Source organism: Bacillus rossius, chromosome 3 (assembly GCF_032445375.1).
Source record: "Bacillus rossius redtenbacheri isolate Brsri chromosome 3, Brsri_v3, whole genome shotgun sequence".
NCBI lineage: Eukaryota > Metazoa > Arthropoda > Insecta > Phasmatodea > Bacillidae > Bacillus > Bacillus rossius.
In genome coordinates, this window is record NC_086332.1 from 47557642 (window position 1) to 47575253 (window position 17612).

General features: G+C 39.3%; 1 protein-coding gene across 1 annotated transcript; it reads left to right on the forward strand.

The window, feature by feature from the left end:
* The first annotated feature begins 1297 nt into the window (after positions 1-1297).
* LOC134531436 (uncharacterized) lies at positions 1298-6125 on the forward strand. Its single transcript, XM_063367139.1, has 3 exons — positions 1298-1453; positions 4505-4737; positions 5290-6125. The coding sequence occupies exons 1-3, from the start codon at positions 1411-1413 to the stop codon at positions 5920-5922; spliced, it is 909 nt and encodes a 302-aa protein (XP_063223209.1). The 5' UTR covers positions 1298-1410; the 3' UTR covers positions 5923-6125.
* The last annotated feature ends 11487 nt before the right edge of the window (positions 6126-17612 follow it).

Here is a 17612-nt window from a genome sequence, read left to right on the forward strand (position 1 = left end):
CCGCCGTGCAGCGAGGCTCGGCGGGGCAGTAGCCTGCTTCCCTGGAAGACGGGCTTGGAATCCACGCTCGGCCCATTGCTAGCAAAATCACTGGTTACTTCTTGGCTTCTGGCCACGTCTGTGAAGTTGCAACCATCTTCAAGGACGGTTAACAGACGTGGCCTCGACCTAGAAGCCAAGAAGTGGTTCAAGGTGTATAGCCCACGAAAGCTAACAATCTTTATTTTTTGATGTTGAACCTGTTTAGGAGTGTCATAAACAAATTTAGAGTGAAAAATTTTTACATAATAAAAAAGGATATTTAAAAAAGCTAGATTTAATTAATTATATATTTGCTTTTAAATCTTATGTATTAGAGAGTGATATTAAATACTAGTTCATGTCATTAAAACATACATTGGTATTATGAATTGTGCTTGTAAACTTTTCCAAGTAAATTTTAAAGTGTATGTATGTAAGTGAGGTTATGTTCCAATGTATAATTAATTTGCATTATAAATTATTACATTAATACCTAATAAACAATTAAAATTATAAATTGTAATAAAAATTCAGAATATTTATTGGTTTTCGTTATTTAATTAAATCCATCTTGAATATTTTACTAAATTAAAGAATTAATTTTATATACGTAGTATTGAACACTAAGTTTTTATTTAATTTTATTGATTACATATAAACTTTGCCGACCGTATAATAATATCACTCAAGTTCTTTTATTATTTTATTTATATTTATTATTTACATGCAAAATAGTTTTTATTACGCCAAGTAAGTATAACTTCTAACGCGCGTACATAAGTGCATGCACCAATTTGTTTATCTGGTTTTTATCAGAATATAATTGTGTTAGTTCAACGACAAATGTCATGTGTTCATAAAATACAGAGAAAATCGTTTTAATGGCAAACAATTTGAACATAGCCCTATTATTACAAATAAAAGTTTCAATTTTTATTCTAATTAACTTCCGATTAAATGATAAAATCTGAATAGTCGCATTATTTTTCTTGGATTTTTTGTTATGAAAAACGACGTATTTGTTGACGCAAAACGTATCTGTGTTAGTACAAATGGTATAATAATATTAAACAAGTTATTATGTAATTATTGATAAAGCACTGCTTGGGATCATTGCAGCTTCGCATACAGCATCCGTAAGCCACAAGTGAATACTTTAAAAACCAGTGAATACGTAGACTATGTTTATTTCGTGCAAATTAAATCGTACCGTTCAATTAGAGCGTGTAATTTACAACAATTACAACAAGTCACAACAAACTTTCCTCTCCGAAGTATTGTTATCGATAATTTTCTGGGCAACAGTGTGATTTTGGGCGGTTCATTGAAGATAATTTCGACTCGGCGACATATTCAGCAAAATCTCCGTAGAAAACACATCAGCCAAATATGGCGAAGCCCGAAATTTTGGTATCTGACCACGAGCTACTACGTAAGTTAAAGAATAATTATTACGATTGTTGCAGTGTGTTAAATATTTAAAAGAAAATTTTCATTTGGGATTCCGTTCAAGAATAGTATTCTTGTTATGAATTTAGTAAACAGAGCAATAAATGACAATTCTGCGTGTGCACGAATTTTGAATTACTTTTAGTAGACTACAGTTCGTGTTTTTATCAGCTAGCAGATTTATGCTAGTTGTCACTTAAACTTTAGATTGAAACTTACTTTAAAAACCTTTATTCTACAAAAATGGCAATAAAATCTAGGCTTACACATTTTGTAATGTCGGAACTTCTAAGGAGCAAAAAAACTATGAATACGTATATTTTTACTAAAGGAAGTAAATTGTATTCTGCTTTATTTAAATATCTAAAATAAAAATTTTAAGAACTTATGTTATATCTTAGGCCGCTTTGCACAGTCATGACTTGAGGAAAAATAAAGTATTCTTCTATTTGACTAACGATGCAAAGATTTTTCCTAAGGTTTCCTTATCTGACTGTGCAAGTGGGGATTAAATTCCCGTTGCTTGAAAAAAAAAAAAGTCGTGTTGAATCTACCCGAGCAAAGCGGCAAAGATTTAAATCTGGTACTGGGTACTGGGACACGAATTCCAGACAAGCCGTGGCTGCCCGAACCACGCCAGGAATATTCCCACTCGTGGTCTCATCACGAGACAGACCACGCATGCAAAATTAGCAGCACCAGCTCATTGTATATGACATCGAAATGTTTTTTTTCTCCCAAACTAACGGCACGCGCCGTTGGCTCGTTGTTGAGGTTATAACATTTTATACCTCTTTGAACGTTTTAACATTCCAATGTAGTTAGGATTATTGAAATAGGCGCTGTGTCAGATTGTAGCTTTAATTCAATAATTTCAAAAACTATTCTTATCTCTTGGAGTACCGTTTGTAAATAAATGCCCGTGTTTCATTAGCTGGTTTTGACATTAAAGTCGGTAAATCGTGAGCCAGTAATGAACATATCCTCAGAACAGGGGCGTATTCAGAAAGACTATTCTGAAAGAGCTGTCGTACAGAGAAAGGGTGCAATTGCAAAACATGACGTTAAATACGTCTGATAATGGCCTTTGAATGGAAATTCATGGTCTAAAGTACGGAACTTTAATGGTTTCGTACAACAAGTTTAACACAAAAATTACGTATTAAAGTAAACGTAAATACACTCTCCGAAATTAAAATGAAATAAAATTTTGGCTTGCCTCCAGTAAACAAACATTCCCCCCCCCCCCCCTCACCGGACCTACTCTGGGCGCAGAATACAAGAATTGTTCAGTATCATTATTAATCAGTGTTATTACTGGCTACTGATACTGCACAAGGGCTGTTCTGGATCGCTAGCCATTGTCAAGGCATCACAAGGACACAATAGGCGAGATGATACAGCAAAGGGTTAGCGTTGCCTTCCGCAGAATGGAGGTGGGACAACACAACTAGTCCTAAACTCGAAAAAAAAATTTCAACCGTAAGTTGGAGGAAGGGGGGACATCTCCGACCCAGGGCCAGTGTGATACAACGGGACAGAAACTCAAACGTGGGGAAACACGTTTGAGTGTTAGTTTGCTAGCGTCCCACGGGGGCGATATGGTGCAAAAGGATTTTTTCACCAAACAAGTCCTTATTTAGTAGTTTTCATAAACTTGAAGGCTAATTTATGTCAGTTCTTTTTAGTTTCTGTAAGTATAGTGTGGTATACAGTTTTGGGGTAACCGTTCGTATAAAGTCTTCGTTTTCAAACACTTAATTTTTTGGCGCACCTTTGTCTCCCTTGGATTTACCCTCTTCCCTCTCTACCCGCTCTTTGGGTAACAGATCTCTCCATAGTTGCTAATTTTGCCAAAGTCATATACTTGCTCTTTCATTATGATGTGTAATGTAGGCTTTACTTGGGTTCAAGATTGAAATGTTATTACTCATTCGTAATGTTGAATTTTTGTCAAAGTTTCATCTTATTTTGGCAGCAAAATTCATGTTTGTGAATTATAATTGTTGCTAGTTATTTTTATGTTAGTATAGTTTTATCCTTGTAAGTTATATTTTGATATTTCTGTCAGTGTTACGCCTATTTGATGCGTTTTAATGATAATAAAACAGAGGTCATAAAATATCTTTCTTTCGCCCTGATTTTGTATCTTGCAGTTAGGATTTGACATTCTCTAACACTTTGTTCTGTACTAGAATAGGACCGTTTGTATCCTGCGCCAATGCAATTGCGTGAACATGAAACCTACTGATTGCCTGTCACAGCTAATACGTTGCACCCAAAACCATGGAAACCTATTTTTTTCTCTCAGGATTTTGGGAAACCATAATTTTTGTATATTTACGAATGATATACTATAAATATGTATTTCAAAATGAAGAATACCTACGAATTATTAATAGATACGAACAAACTGTTTACCATATGATACCATGCTTTCAGTATTTGCTAGGACAAACATTAAAATTTGCCAATAAGGAAAAAAAAATAACTAAGGACTTGTTTATTAGAAGAAAAAACTTTTTATAATAAATTAAAAATGAATATGCGTTCTTTAAATAATTTATGCAATGGGAAAATTTTGGTTATAATACAATTTTTTTGGACATACGCCATTGCAGTTTTGCCCTGTTTGTCATAAAAAAAGACGTGGGGTATGTCCAAAACATTTGGTTAAATGTAATATTGAGTCGTGTATTTCCAAAACTGGCCATCTCCCTCAGAACAGTTTTGCGAGAAATCAAGGAAAACTGTTTACTCAATTACATGACGTGGCATTCAAGATGTTGTAATGTAGAAGTGTGTTAAAAAAAATGCAAAACAATATTTAGTAAAAGTCCTACAAATCATTGAGTAAACAGTTTTCCTCGATTTCTTGCAAAACTATTCTGAGGGAGATGGCCAGTTTTGAAAATACACGACTCAATTGTTGTATTACGAATTTATTTAAATTCACGTGCTGAGACACGAAACATTATACGATAAGTACTACCGCATGAACGCCCGAGCTGCCAGCGCTAGCGTGTGCTTGCAGCGGAGGAGCGCGTGTGCGCGCTGTGCCACAAGGGCGAGGACTCCATGCAGCTGCACCACCTGTGCGACTGCAAGTTCGTGATGCACAAGGCCTGCCTCGAGGTGACGCTCATGGACACGGACCACGACCGCTGCGAGATGTGCGGCAGGAAGTACGACCTGCTGTGGCTGCCCCGCTACAGCCGACCGCGCGGCCTGTGGCAGTACCTGTGCAGCAAGGCGGACCACCACCAGGTGGGCGAGGCGACCGGACAGTTTTCAACTCGGGTTTCAACCGACACCGGTTATCTCATGATACGGTGCTCGTAGGTTGTACATTGCCCACATTTTTGGCCTATTTGCATGCAGGGGCGCAACAACAAGGGGGGGGGGGGCAGGCACGGTTATTTTGCCCCCCCCCCCCCCCTTCTGAAACCTTGAAGTGGGGGCAAACGGGAGCAAATAAAGTGCTGTGTAATCAATTTTTAGATAATAAAACTGCTTAAATAGCACCATTTTCCACATTGAAATACAAATTTTCCCGGACCCCCCGCTTCAATAGGGGGATCGATGATTCCTTATAAAAAGGTATATTTCCCCCCTCTCTTTGGAAATTTAGTTATTGCGCCCCTGTTTGCCCACCACAAGCAGGAAAATTTAAAAAAAAAAAAACAGAAAGTTAAGTTTTCCCATAAAACATAGTTTTTGACGTTTTTCGTAAATCAGCCCCCGTTTCATGGCCACGGACTGCACAGTTGAGTGGCGATGGGTTGTGAAGCTGGCGGGCCGGGCGCGTGCTGGCCGCAGATGCTGCTGGTGCTGCTGTACTCGGCGCTGCTGACGCCCAACGTGGTGCTGTCAGTGCTGTTCATCCGCGACTCGCGCCGCGAGACGGAGCAGGCGGCCGCGCTGCGCGAGTCGGGCGAGTACTGGTACGAGCTGATGGACGAGCCGCAGCACTACTCCTGGATCGTCGCCGTCACCGCCATGATGGTGGCCGGGTACGCGGGGCTGCTGCTCACCTTCGTCACCGTCAACCTGCTCGCCTTCAACGAGTGGTACCCCACCACCTTCCTGCCCACCATCACCACCCACAACCCCGTCATGCACCCGGCGCCCCACCCCAAGGAGCCCGCTGACCAGCACAAGCCCCAAGACAAACCACAGGATCAGGCCATATCCCGTTCCCAGGACAAATTGCAAGCCCAGGACAAATCCCGCTCCCAGGAAAAATTACCAGCCCAGGACAAATCCCGCTCCCAGGAAAAATTACCAGCCCAGGACAAAACCCGTTCCCAGGAAAAATTACCAGCCCAGGACAAAACCCGTTCCCAGGAAAAATTACCAGCCCAGGACAAAACCCGTTCCCAGGAAAAAATACCAGCCCAGGAAAAATCCCGTTCCCAGGACAAATTGCAAGCCCAAGATAAACCCAAGTGAATACCTAGCACTCCCTACTGGTCCCTTACAGCCCCTCATAGCCCTTAGTCACTCTAAATCCTCCCCACTCATTATTGTTCCATTCCGGTAAATCCAGGTCCCTCTAGACGCATATGTCCCCATCATCACTGCACAGCCTGTCAGCCATGATATATGTGATGCAAGAGGACCTACTTACAGAAAATAAACATTCTCTCTCGCTATGTTTTGTTTTTATTTATGGCTTATGTCAATTTTGTTAGACCACAAGGTACTCTTCAACTTGTAGTCCCAATAACACATTAGCAGGATGACTTAAGGACGAGGGACCTTAATGATTTGTAAGTGGATGGCAGCAGGTGGCAGGTTGCCCAGTAAAAGCGCCTAGCGAATACACATAGTGAGATCTGCGCATGATCTTCGAGGATCCTGATCGCTGAATAATGTAATGCATATGACTGTACGCAAAGGCGAAGAATCCATTTTTTTTTCTTGAGGATAATACACTTTTATATTGTATTAGGGAAACGAAATAGCATTGCCGTGCCAACCCACGACCTTTATTGTGCCTTTAAACTGATGTGTTTCATCTATAAGTTTCAGGAAAATACTCTCTCTAGACAAATTATACGTGCCGCACCATACACCATACAGTTGCATACAACTGCGCCTCAAAATTCGGTATACAGAACTTTCTTTGTAACTTACTATCACGCAGTTAAACTTTTATTCGGCCGATCAAATAAAAAATAATGACACGAAACTTCATTGGCTGGCTCAAGAACCACACGAAACCACTCATACATCTTTTAGGACCAAAACTAGAAAATGAAATCAAGTCATTAAGAAGTAAAATTACCTAGCCGAATTACATCCCCGCAGATCTCTCCAACCACCAAACATCAAAGAACCAGTTAAAGCAGTTAACACCGCAGAAAAGATTTCAACGGTAGGATTTTCATGGATATGGTATTGTTTCCCTTGCATTTTTAACTGAACTATATAGTAAACAAAGCTTTCACAATATATTGTAAAAATATATTTCTTATTTTTATGGTTAATTAAAAGAGTCCGCAGCATTTTAAAATCTAATCAGGTTTTTTTTTTGCTTAAAGAAAATTAGTTCCATCACGTTATCTATCTACAAAATTCCCTCTTTCCCGAATCATTGCTTGAGTTGCATGGCTTACAACAAACATTTCTTAAGATTTAAATTGAACATTTACATTTAAAAAATCAAAAATAAATGTGGGAAAAAAATAAAAGAATTTTTAATGTCCTCTGAAAATGTAATATTTCATATGAAAAAAGAAAAGGGGGGGGGGGGGGTTTGTCTGTAACGTCGGTTTACGGACGATAATTTTACGTGATAACGTCATAAGAAAACATTAATGTAAAATTGCATTCTTTTATGAATTGAATTGAATTATTATCACTGAATTATCATTATTTTGAATAATACAAAGGAGTTAATTGAAAATTACAATTCTTTTCATTTAATACTAAATAAAAGCAGTTGACTTTTTTTACGATAGTTTATATGAGATAATAATTTTTTAGTCAAAATTGTAACATAACCTATTATTACTGCACTCGCTGACCGATGTTTCTTTTTTTTTTTTTAATAATCAAAGAACAAATATATAAGCTTATATCGCTAATCAAATTCTTAAAATGCAAGAATTAATTACCTTTTCTGCCGCAATTGTTGTTGTAATAAACAATAGAAACCACATTAACTTTTCACTTCACTTTATAAACAGTTGACAAAACAGTTCACGTGTAGGTTGTGTGCTGCCGCTGTCTCTCTTCTACTCGGACGCATCGGCCGATGGAGTGGAAGAGAGGTAAATGCGTCACAAGCCGATCGTGCCTCTCTATCGCTTGTTCCGCGCTCTCGCTTGCACGCTCGGCCCAGGCGGCACGTGACAATGAGTCATGCTTTTTCGTGCGTGCAGCCGGCGTTCATCGATTTATAAGACGTCATCACGTCAAAAGCTATACAATAAATCAACGAAAAAAAAACAATAAATAAAAAATTCAATGGAAGCCATACTAAGTGATGAATATTTTTATTCCATGGGGCTACTAACATAGAAAAGCCTTACCCAGTAATCGAAGACTGGTAGCGAAGTTGACGCTTGAACCAATTGCGCTCATAATCCTCTAAAATGACTAGAATGCACCGAGGAAATGTTCGCATTAGGCGTGGATGCGGGCAGGCAGGTGATGGTGTAGAGCCCTAGAGGCTAGAGGGCGTGCACCCCGGGGTCCTCGAGCAGGAAGGCGGTGAACGTGCCGCGGTACCAGCGGCGGAAGGCGACAGCGCTCCTGGCGGCGAGCGCCGCAAGCAGCAGCAGCGCGGGCAGGGCGAACCAGCGCGCGGCCGCAGGAGAGCAGCACTGCGCCGCCGCCGCCTGCGAGCCCAGCGAGGCGGCGAGTTGCACCATCGCCAGCACCTGCCGCCATTTTGTCTTGCTGAGCGCCGCGCCGTGGATTAACATCTTAGCTATCGGTACTTGGTGCGAGCACTTTCATGAATCCTGCGTAACCATCTGTGGCGGAACGCGCGAACCAAAGTTCACAAAGACATATGGAAACTTTATAGTGTTAACTGCTTAGTGAATTTTTACAAGATGGAAAGTATTTTAAACAAATTCCTTGTCGAAAATCAGGTTCGAGCCCGGGTTTTGGTAGTTTATCAAGTCTTTTTACCCTTTTTTTCGGAGCCGTTTCAAGGTACCTATAGTTTAAAATTTGTCTGGAAAAATAAGATTTTATAGTCGACGTACCTGGTCCTAGGTTCTAGCGACAGGTGTGGAAACTACGTGTGATTAGAATCAAGAATGTAAGTGAAAACTCAATTTGCGTGTGTTTATCACCCTCCGCATTATTTCAAAGGATTCTACGTAAAATTTCGTGTCCGAGTTTCGTATTATAAGTGTATTTGCAACATGAGAACACATGCATTTACTCATTACCAAGGTTATATGTTACAAGTCAATAACGTGTACTTAAATACTCGCTCACATTATTTTTTTGCTCTTCTATTGTGGCTTTACGTCTAGTCGACAACGCAGAGGAGTTCCGCCATGGTCAGCAACAATCCCAGCATTTGGCTGGAGTGATTTAGAGAAACCATTGAAAAACGATATCAAGATGTTTCAATTCGGATTGGAACCCGGGTCCCTCCCGATTGCAAGTTCAACGCTCGCGTGAATTGCAGACGAGCGGAGGGTGAATCGTCGCGATGTAGCAGCGACGGACTGAGTCTGGAGGGGAAGACGGGAGAACCCCGAGAAAAACAGAAGCTCGAAGCAAAGCTCATCACTTTTTACGATTTGCGGAAAATGGGCGATTCAATTAGCTAATAACGTTGATTGAAAATGAAATGTTGGCACATTAAGATAATTTTACAGTTGTCATTTTTAATCGTTTTATTATTCGAAAGATTGAGGCGTGACTGCGAATCAACGAAAATTTAACTTCGAAAAATCAAATATAAAAATAAATTAAAAATAGAAACTTCATTTGCCGCAAATATTTTGTTAGAAAAATCTCAAATTTAACTTTGGTTTGAAAGTTATATATAAAAAAGTGAGCAAGTCGTTCAGTGCCTGCCAGTGACGTGTAAACATATAACCTTGGTAACGATCAAGTTAATATTTTCTCATGTTGCAAATAAACTTATAATACGTAACTCGGATACAAAATTTAACGTAGAATCCTTTAAAATAATGTCAAGCGTGATAAAAATACGAAAAATATTCATTTTATAGAAAAACTGTAAAAACGTTTCCTGGAGCACGCCTATCAGCGTGGTGGCCGGGGCTATACCTAGTGCGCGCCCATTATCGTCTATGAAACTATCCTGCAATACATTTTGTAAACTTGAGCAGTCACAACAAGATATAATCGCAAAATTTACAAAATTCCTATAATTTATTAGTCAAGAAATTTGTTTTGATGGCGCCAAAGATATTTAACATTTTGTTGGTTCTCTTAACACTTGCTATCATTTAAGTATTATTTCATATGAAAAGTTGCTGTCCAGTATATGCATTAAAACAATATTTACCTGAAAGGTATCACTAAGTATTTTTTTTGAACGACAGAAATCAATCTGTAAATACTTCCCACAAACAAATCTTAACCTTATTGAGCTGATTCAACATAAATATTTAACAGTTCAAATTTAACCAATAAATTATTTTATTCAACATGGAGGCGAATATATTTACGCTAACCATTTTTTGTCTCTCTCTATAGCATCTCTAGATTTCACAGTTAACACAGAATTATCATTTAAGTATTGCGTATTTTTTAAATTGTCATTATTTATTTTCATTACTATAAATTATAACAAAGTATAGTTGAACTATGATAAAGTTTAGTTTGGCACACCAATATTTTTCGTATTTCCCCTAATGTTTACGAAAGTGACTATAAACGGGTTTGTGTTACTACAAGTTAAGTCCGCTATCATTGTGGCGCTTTTCCGTTCATCAACTTCAGTTCCTTTTTAACGAAAATACTCTTACCAAATGCTGCATACCGAGAGCTAAGATGTTCATACAACATAAAAACTAACGTTATAAAAATCTATTAAACTGCAACATGGATAACCCTACACCAGGGGTCGGCATAATTTCGAGTGAGATGACCCAAATATTAAGTAAATAGATTCTCCAATTTTTTATAGAGTCGCAACATGTATTTCCTCTGCCTCTACAAAGAATTTAAAACGATTATAAAGGGAGATAGAAACAAAACATTTTATTCCCAAATTTAACATAAAGACTGCTTGTAAGAAAAAAAAATAGTAGTCATTAGTGAACTCTATTGATAAACCAAGAAAACCTACATTATATAAATTTATTATTAAAATAAAAAGACCTTGGCTTTGTAAAATTTATTATTTAGTTGGAACGGTGATATTGTACCACTTTCGAAGGTTAGCTGTATCTGGCAAGTAAATAATTATTTTCAATTTTAGGCATGATTTTAAGTTTCGTTGGTTAATTCATTTCCTAATATATTTTTTTTTAAATTTTATTTATTGAACGGAATGTTTGTCCACATGAATAGGTAGAGCCAAAGATTGTTAAAACGGCAAATACTAGTTTTTTTTTCTGTTTTGTCGTAGGCTTCAGGAAGACTATGCCACGTACCAAATATAATTTGCTCTATTTTAGACATTTTTCCTGCAGGGAGAGGGGGGCGAGTGTGTTCGAGGGTTGGTGTGATGGCAGGGTGCTGGCGCGCAGCTTGAGGGCACGCGCCGTGATGCCGTAGTGCTACCGAGAGAGCCACACGCGGTCTGCCGACACACAGGTGAGACACGTTTCCTCGATCTACTTTGTCCGTGCTTACGTCAGTCTCGCGGTACCTGATCCCCTATGGGGCAGGTGGAGGTACAAGTACCCGACACTTACCATGGACCCCCGAGGGCCTGGAATAATACGCTATTCAAACGCGGTAACGACTCGGCAGCTACGCAGAGAGGTTGAGGAAACCCGTCTCAACACAACAACGCCACCGAACCATCTGTCAGCCCGCCGTATACTCCCGTTACTACCAGTGCCAGCCCCCACTGGAGGCCCGAGAAGTACCGACACGTACCCACACCCATCACACCCCTGGGACCCCTCGTTCGCCCAGTTACTCGTGATCCAGCCGAGGCCATTCAACCTTTACTAGCTTTGCAGGCTAGTACCCGAGCATTAAGTATCTCACCACTTCCACCAGGGGCGCAACAACAAGGGAGGGGGCAAGGGTATTTTGCCCCCCCCTCGCCTCTGAAACCTTGAAGTGGGGGCAAACGGGGGCAAAGAAAGTGCTGTGTAATCAATTTTTAGATAATAAAACTGCTTAAATAGCATCATTTTCCACCTTGAAATACAAATTTTCCCGGGGGAGGACCCCCGGACCCCCGCTTCAATAGGGGGGATCGATGATTCTTTATAAAAAGGTATATCGCCTCCCCTTTGGAAATTTAGTTGTTGTGCCCCTGACTTCCACACGTCATCAGAGCGGGGAGTGTGCTGCAAGCTCGGGAGCTACCACTGCCACCACGAGTCCAGGGCCACAAGAGGGGAGCGGGGCAGCAGGCACCTGTCGCCGGCCGGCGCGGCGGGAGAGCCAGCAGCGCGCCGCCGCCAGCGGGCCGTAGCGGGCCCGCCACAGCACGCGGTACTGGTAGCCGCAGCTGCGACACGCGTGCGGCCGCCCCGTGTTGAGCGCCATCTCCAGGCACAGGCGGTGCACCGGGGCAGGGCTGCACGCGCACAGCCGCCACAGGGGCACGCAGGGCCAGTGCCGGCCGCACATGCTGCACTCTTCCCCTGCGCAGCCTCACTTCACTGCCTACACTCATTAATCACCAGCTGCAATTTCTTTGGAATGTGTTTGAAGTAGCTACCTCTCTCTCTGTCTATATATCTATATACACAAGAACTTTCAGAAATTTAAGAATTTGAATTAACGAATATTTACATATATCTGCAAAATTAAAACCAGAATAATTAGTATATATATTTTTTTATTTTAATGTGTTTTATTTGATTTTTCTAAGTTCATAGATAGGTGCATGTTACCAATATACCGTTACAGACATTCTGAAATTTTTATGTAATATAAAATGAAATTACAAAGTGTCACAAAAGAAGATTTTGCAGCAGTAGGTCACTATTAACATGGTGTTCCATTAAACTATACGCTGTGCTGATAAGAGCCAAGACTTTAAATTGGAATGTCATTCAAAAACTTTTTTTAACGAAAACTTGTTGAAACCAAGATGACCACTTTTAGTTATGTATTTTCAAGAGAAAAATCTGAAATTTATCAGATTTTAATATTGATACAAGCAAACCTATTTCCAAATATTCCTTTATAAAATACTTTTTAGGTAATTTTTTAAAAACTTTAAAACATAAAGTTGGGTCTAAAACATCTCTCTCTCTCTCTCTCTCTCTATGACGTACACCTGGCAACATAGCACACCGAAACATGGACAGTGCTAATTGTGCTTTGGAAAGAGAAAGTAATTGCCCATTAAAATGCACACTGCAAACTAAGGAGTAGTCACGCCATAGCTACTGCAACACCATCCTTCCACAAACCTCAGTGACCCTAACGCTCCCCACTGGCCCCTCCCAGTCCAGCACAACCCATTTTTAAATGACAACGTATGTTGAAATTTGCAAAGACAAGAGCGTTTGTCCCGAATAAACGCGCATAGGTTGTTACTCAGCCGTTCATTTTTCTGGAGTTGAGTGCGCAACGAACGAACCCCTGATACCAGAGGACCCGCCGACAATATGTGCCCAGCGTGTTGCCGAACTAGCAGTGGCTCAGGAGCAGCAGGTGCTATTGCTGGCGACGATATATCGACAAAGGTGAAATATCTATGTATATTTCAGGTTCAGAATATCGATAATTTGCTATCAATTTTTAGAGCCAATTTTTTTTTTATATTTTTGTTTTGTTCTGATATTATCGAATAGGAATACAATAATTATGTTCAGGTTAAAACACAATTAAGTTAAATTTATCTGTAAATAAATTTGAAAGAGAAAATAATAAAATGGTAGCTGGAAGGCATCAGAAGAACAAATTATTTTTTAAAGGAGGGAAAAAGAGGAAATATTGGATATCACTGCAGGGAATTTCATAGGTTGGTAAGTTGAAGCAGGTCGACTGTTGGACGAGGGCAGTGGCCGGTGACGCGGAAGAAGATACGTGGACGTATGTCTAGTGACTGATTTTACATTCGTATTAGGTTAGATGTATCTATCAATATAACAATCTTATAATAAGTAAAAAATTATAAACTTTTGTATATTATAATATACCGATACTTCGAAAAATTCGATATTTTCAGGCCGAAATTTTATCAAGCGATATATCGCTGTGTTAAAAAGAGTTATGCCATCACTAGCATGTGCCTGTAGCCTTACATATAGGCACGACCAATCCATTCCTCAATATCTTTAATAATTGGTGGTGTTACTTTGTTGGTCTTGGAAGACCTTTCTGTTGGGATCTTCCTGTTGATAAGTAACCGTAGTTTAAAATTTTTCGATTGTATTACGAATTATTAATTTTTATTCATTCATACAAAATTTGGAATGGAATAACTTTTTATAGTTTTATATTGTTAAAAAGCTGGCGGCTTGTGGCCAGTCATAATGGTCCCAATAATTACACCAGTCCAAGTGTATTGACAGTGTAAACATTTACTATCAGTCGGTCACTGTTAATAACAAGGAATTCCATTACACTAAGTGCTATGCTCAAAAGAGCCCAAATTTTAATTATTAAATGTTATTAAATATTGTTAACGAAAATGTGTTGAAACCAAGATAGCGTTTTTAAGTTATGTCTCTTAAAGAGTAAATTTAAGCATTAACAGATGACACTATTTATGAAACACAAGAAAATGTATTTCCAATTTTTTTTAAAATACGTTTACGATTTTTTAAAATAAAGCTTGTACCTGTATGCTGGGAAGTAAAAAAAATTGTTTTCTGATGTGTTTCAGCGTAGGAAAAAATATTTTTTAAAACCTTAAGACTGAGTTTGATACATTATGAGCTAAAATAAAAAAATAAAGTTTTTATTTCTTGGGATGAAATTCTCGTGCGACAGTCACATCTCTGGGATGGATGACATTGCTACATGCGTGAGCGCTACTAGACGCTCGCAAGTACGTACTGACGGCGTCCACGTCTCGTTCCCTGGCGACGTCCTCCCCCTCGCGTCCCGCGGCGCCCGGCCCCTCGGCGCCTAGCCTCGCACCGGGCTCGCCCGCGCCTAGCCTCGCGCGGGGGGTCTGGTCGCCGGCGCATCGGGCCATCTCGCGCGACTCGTGTGGCCAGTCAGCGGCACTCGGGCTGTTTCCGTGGACACGTGTTGCCGAACCCTGATTGTTGCACGCCTTTGTAAGGATAGCCGAAACCACAACCCGAACAGTTCCCAAGTTTACATATGGTTAAGAGTGGGTAGATTAGGTTATCGCAACGAAAATGAAAGGGAGGTTAAGTAAGCGTTATTAAAAAATACTACATGACCGAAAATAAAATTTTTTGCAATACTGTGTTTTTTCAAGGGCGATTTGCAAACATCGGAGATTTTCTGAACTGTTCGGGTGTGACTCTCATTCCTGTGCACTGCAGGGTTCACTACTTGTACTATTTATAATATATTTATAAATTATATTTTTAATTACTTATTTTATTTATTAAATTAATTATTTATATTAAATAGATTTATGTTTACAATTATTAATTAAATATTATTATTTTTATATATTTAAAAAAATTAATATAATGTTAGGGGAGCTCGCAAAACAACTAGGACCGAGTATAGTTTTTTATATCCTAAAATACTGGTACCAGTGTGAAAACAGGTCCGGAAGAATATCCCAAATGAATTAAATAGAGTTATTTTTATCAGCTAGTATTTACTAACTTATAACAATTGAACTGCCTTGTGTCCTCCAAGTAATCCGCTATTCGGCTCGACAGTGGAGCTCTCCCCACTGCTCGTCTCTTACCTCGCACCTCGGTCCAACCGCACTGCCTCGCGCCACTCACTCGTTCGCCGCGACACGTCCCTGTGCACCAACCTGCGCACACGAGGCCCGCTGTCTCTCGCCGAGTGCACACCTCTCAGCCAGCCTCTCGCATTCCTTCCAAGTGTCGCGAGATCCACTTAACGCTGTAGGCTCGGAGTACAATGGCGTCCTAGTTACACATTAATTAAATAAAAAGTAAGGAAAACGTAATCAACAAACGGAATCACGTAGCCCTGACTACGTCACAGATGATATAGATTATGGTCATAAAAAAGCATAAAATATGTTTGAACCAAATATTTAATTGTGAATGTAGGACTGATATGCAAGTACATTAAGATGAGGAAAGATAACAAACAAGGTCGAGGAAATTTCATCGCCCACCTGCAGCACCACATTCACTTCCTCAGGTAGCCCCTGGTCATTGAACTTGAGCATTGAGTACTGAGTATTTAATTAATTAATTAATTTTTGTTACAGTACATTTCTAAATAGTTCAGTGTCTTAAATCAAAAGAATTACAGCTTATAAGTTACTACATAAGTGCATACACCTTTTTTTATTTTTTCAAAGTAAAAGAGTTGTAAATAGGTGCTTTAAAATTGTAGTTTTTGCGGTTTAAAATGCATAGATATTAAAAAAAAATTGTACTTAAAATATGATAATGTCTGGTTTTTGTGAAATTTTTAAAATTAACTCTAAATTTTTTCTCAAATAACTTGTATTTTAAGTGATATGTATCATTTATGGACAACAAAATAAATCATTATGAAAGCGATAAATAATTGCCGAATGTGAGTTTTAGTCCTGAGCGTTGCTTAAAATAGACATTAATTTTGGTAACAGCACAATTAATCTCTCGTACGATTTTTTTATTTTGTTAGTTGATTGTTTGAAACTAAATCTGTAATATTCTATTTTATTTGATTGTTTTAGTAATTTGCAACACTCAAATCATATCCAGTTTTGCAAAACTGAAGTTTTTATATTTAACTTGCCTACAACACTCTTCTCTGGGACTGTACAATAGTAGAGCCTGTGTTGCACGCACTCACTTCCATTAGGTCGCGCGGAATTGTTTTTCCCTCTCGGGCAGTGTGTCTGACCTTGAAGATAAGTCTCACAAAATACTTTTCAAGGTCAGTAGCGTAGCCAGGATTTGTATATGGGGGGGGGGGGGGGGGGGGGGGTTAAGAAGCGCGGTCCCCTCCCCCCTTATTAAAGCGGTGGGTGAGGGGTCCTCCCCCGGAAAAATTTTAATTTTAAGGTGTAAAATAGTGCTTTTGAGCAGTTTTCGGTACTTAACTTTAAATATTGTAATGGTAAAAATATTATTGATTTTTTAATAAAAAATTGTTTGAGTGATGAAGTAAGAAATTAATTAAAGATATTTTAATCAATCCAAGTGCCTTGTCCAAGTCCGCTCAAAATCATAAATCATGCTCGAAGCTCGACACTACAAAAAAAAAGGAATAAAAATAATTGGGTTTCGGCAGAACTGGCCAATTCCTGGAAACAATTAGCTTTAGCTTGAAGAGTAAGCCAGTCACCACCTGTTTATAATTACCACACTGGTTGAAAACAATAGGTGTAAGATATTTGAAAACTTGGGACCCGTCACGGCGTCACAACCTTATAGCTTCTGCTCGCGACTGGGGTAGGGCTTGCTTACTTACTCTTCCCCTCCAGTGCAGTGACCGGTAATAGCACTAAGACACCCAGGCTTTTAGCTAAACCTGCTTTCAAATAAGAAAAAAATGGGTCTAAGGAAGGGGGGGGGGGGGTATAGAACCCCTAACCCCCCCCCCCCCCAACCTGGCTACGCCCCTGGTCAAGGTTCAACGGACAGTAAGAAGAAGTAAAATGTAGTGAAATTTGTTAAAAAAATAATTATGTTCTGTATTAAGATTGGCTTTCGGTTTTTATTTTTTTAAATATTATATTATTAATTAATAATTCCTGCTAAACCTAGGGTTTCTCGTCCACGGAAACTAAACAAACAAGCGAAAGCTGCCAAAACAATATAGAGTAAAACTTAAAGTAATATTGACAATAAGTGAGAGGGGTAAGTAAAAATACGAGCATAATAGTGATATGAGGTAAATGGAAATAGCATAGCATTTAATTTTACGTG

Coding starts and splice junctions, on each gene's coding strand:
- LOC134531436 (XM_063367139.1), top strand. CDS start 1,411: ATGGCGAAGCCCGAAATTTTGGTATCTGACCACGAGCTACTAC. Junction 1,454..4,504: donor ATCTGACCACGAGCTACTAC/GTAAGTTAAAGA, acceptor GTGTGCTTGCAG/CGGAGGAGCGCGTGTGCGCG. Junction 4,738..5,289: donor GCAAGGCGGACCACCACCAG/GTGGGCGAGGCG, acceptor TGCTGGCCGCAG/ATGCTGCTGGTGCTGCTGTA.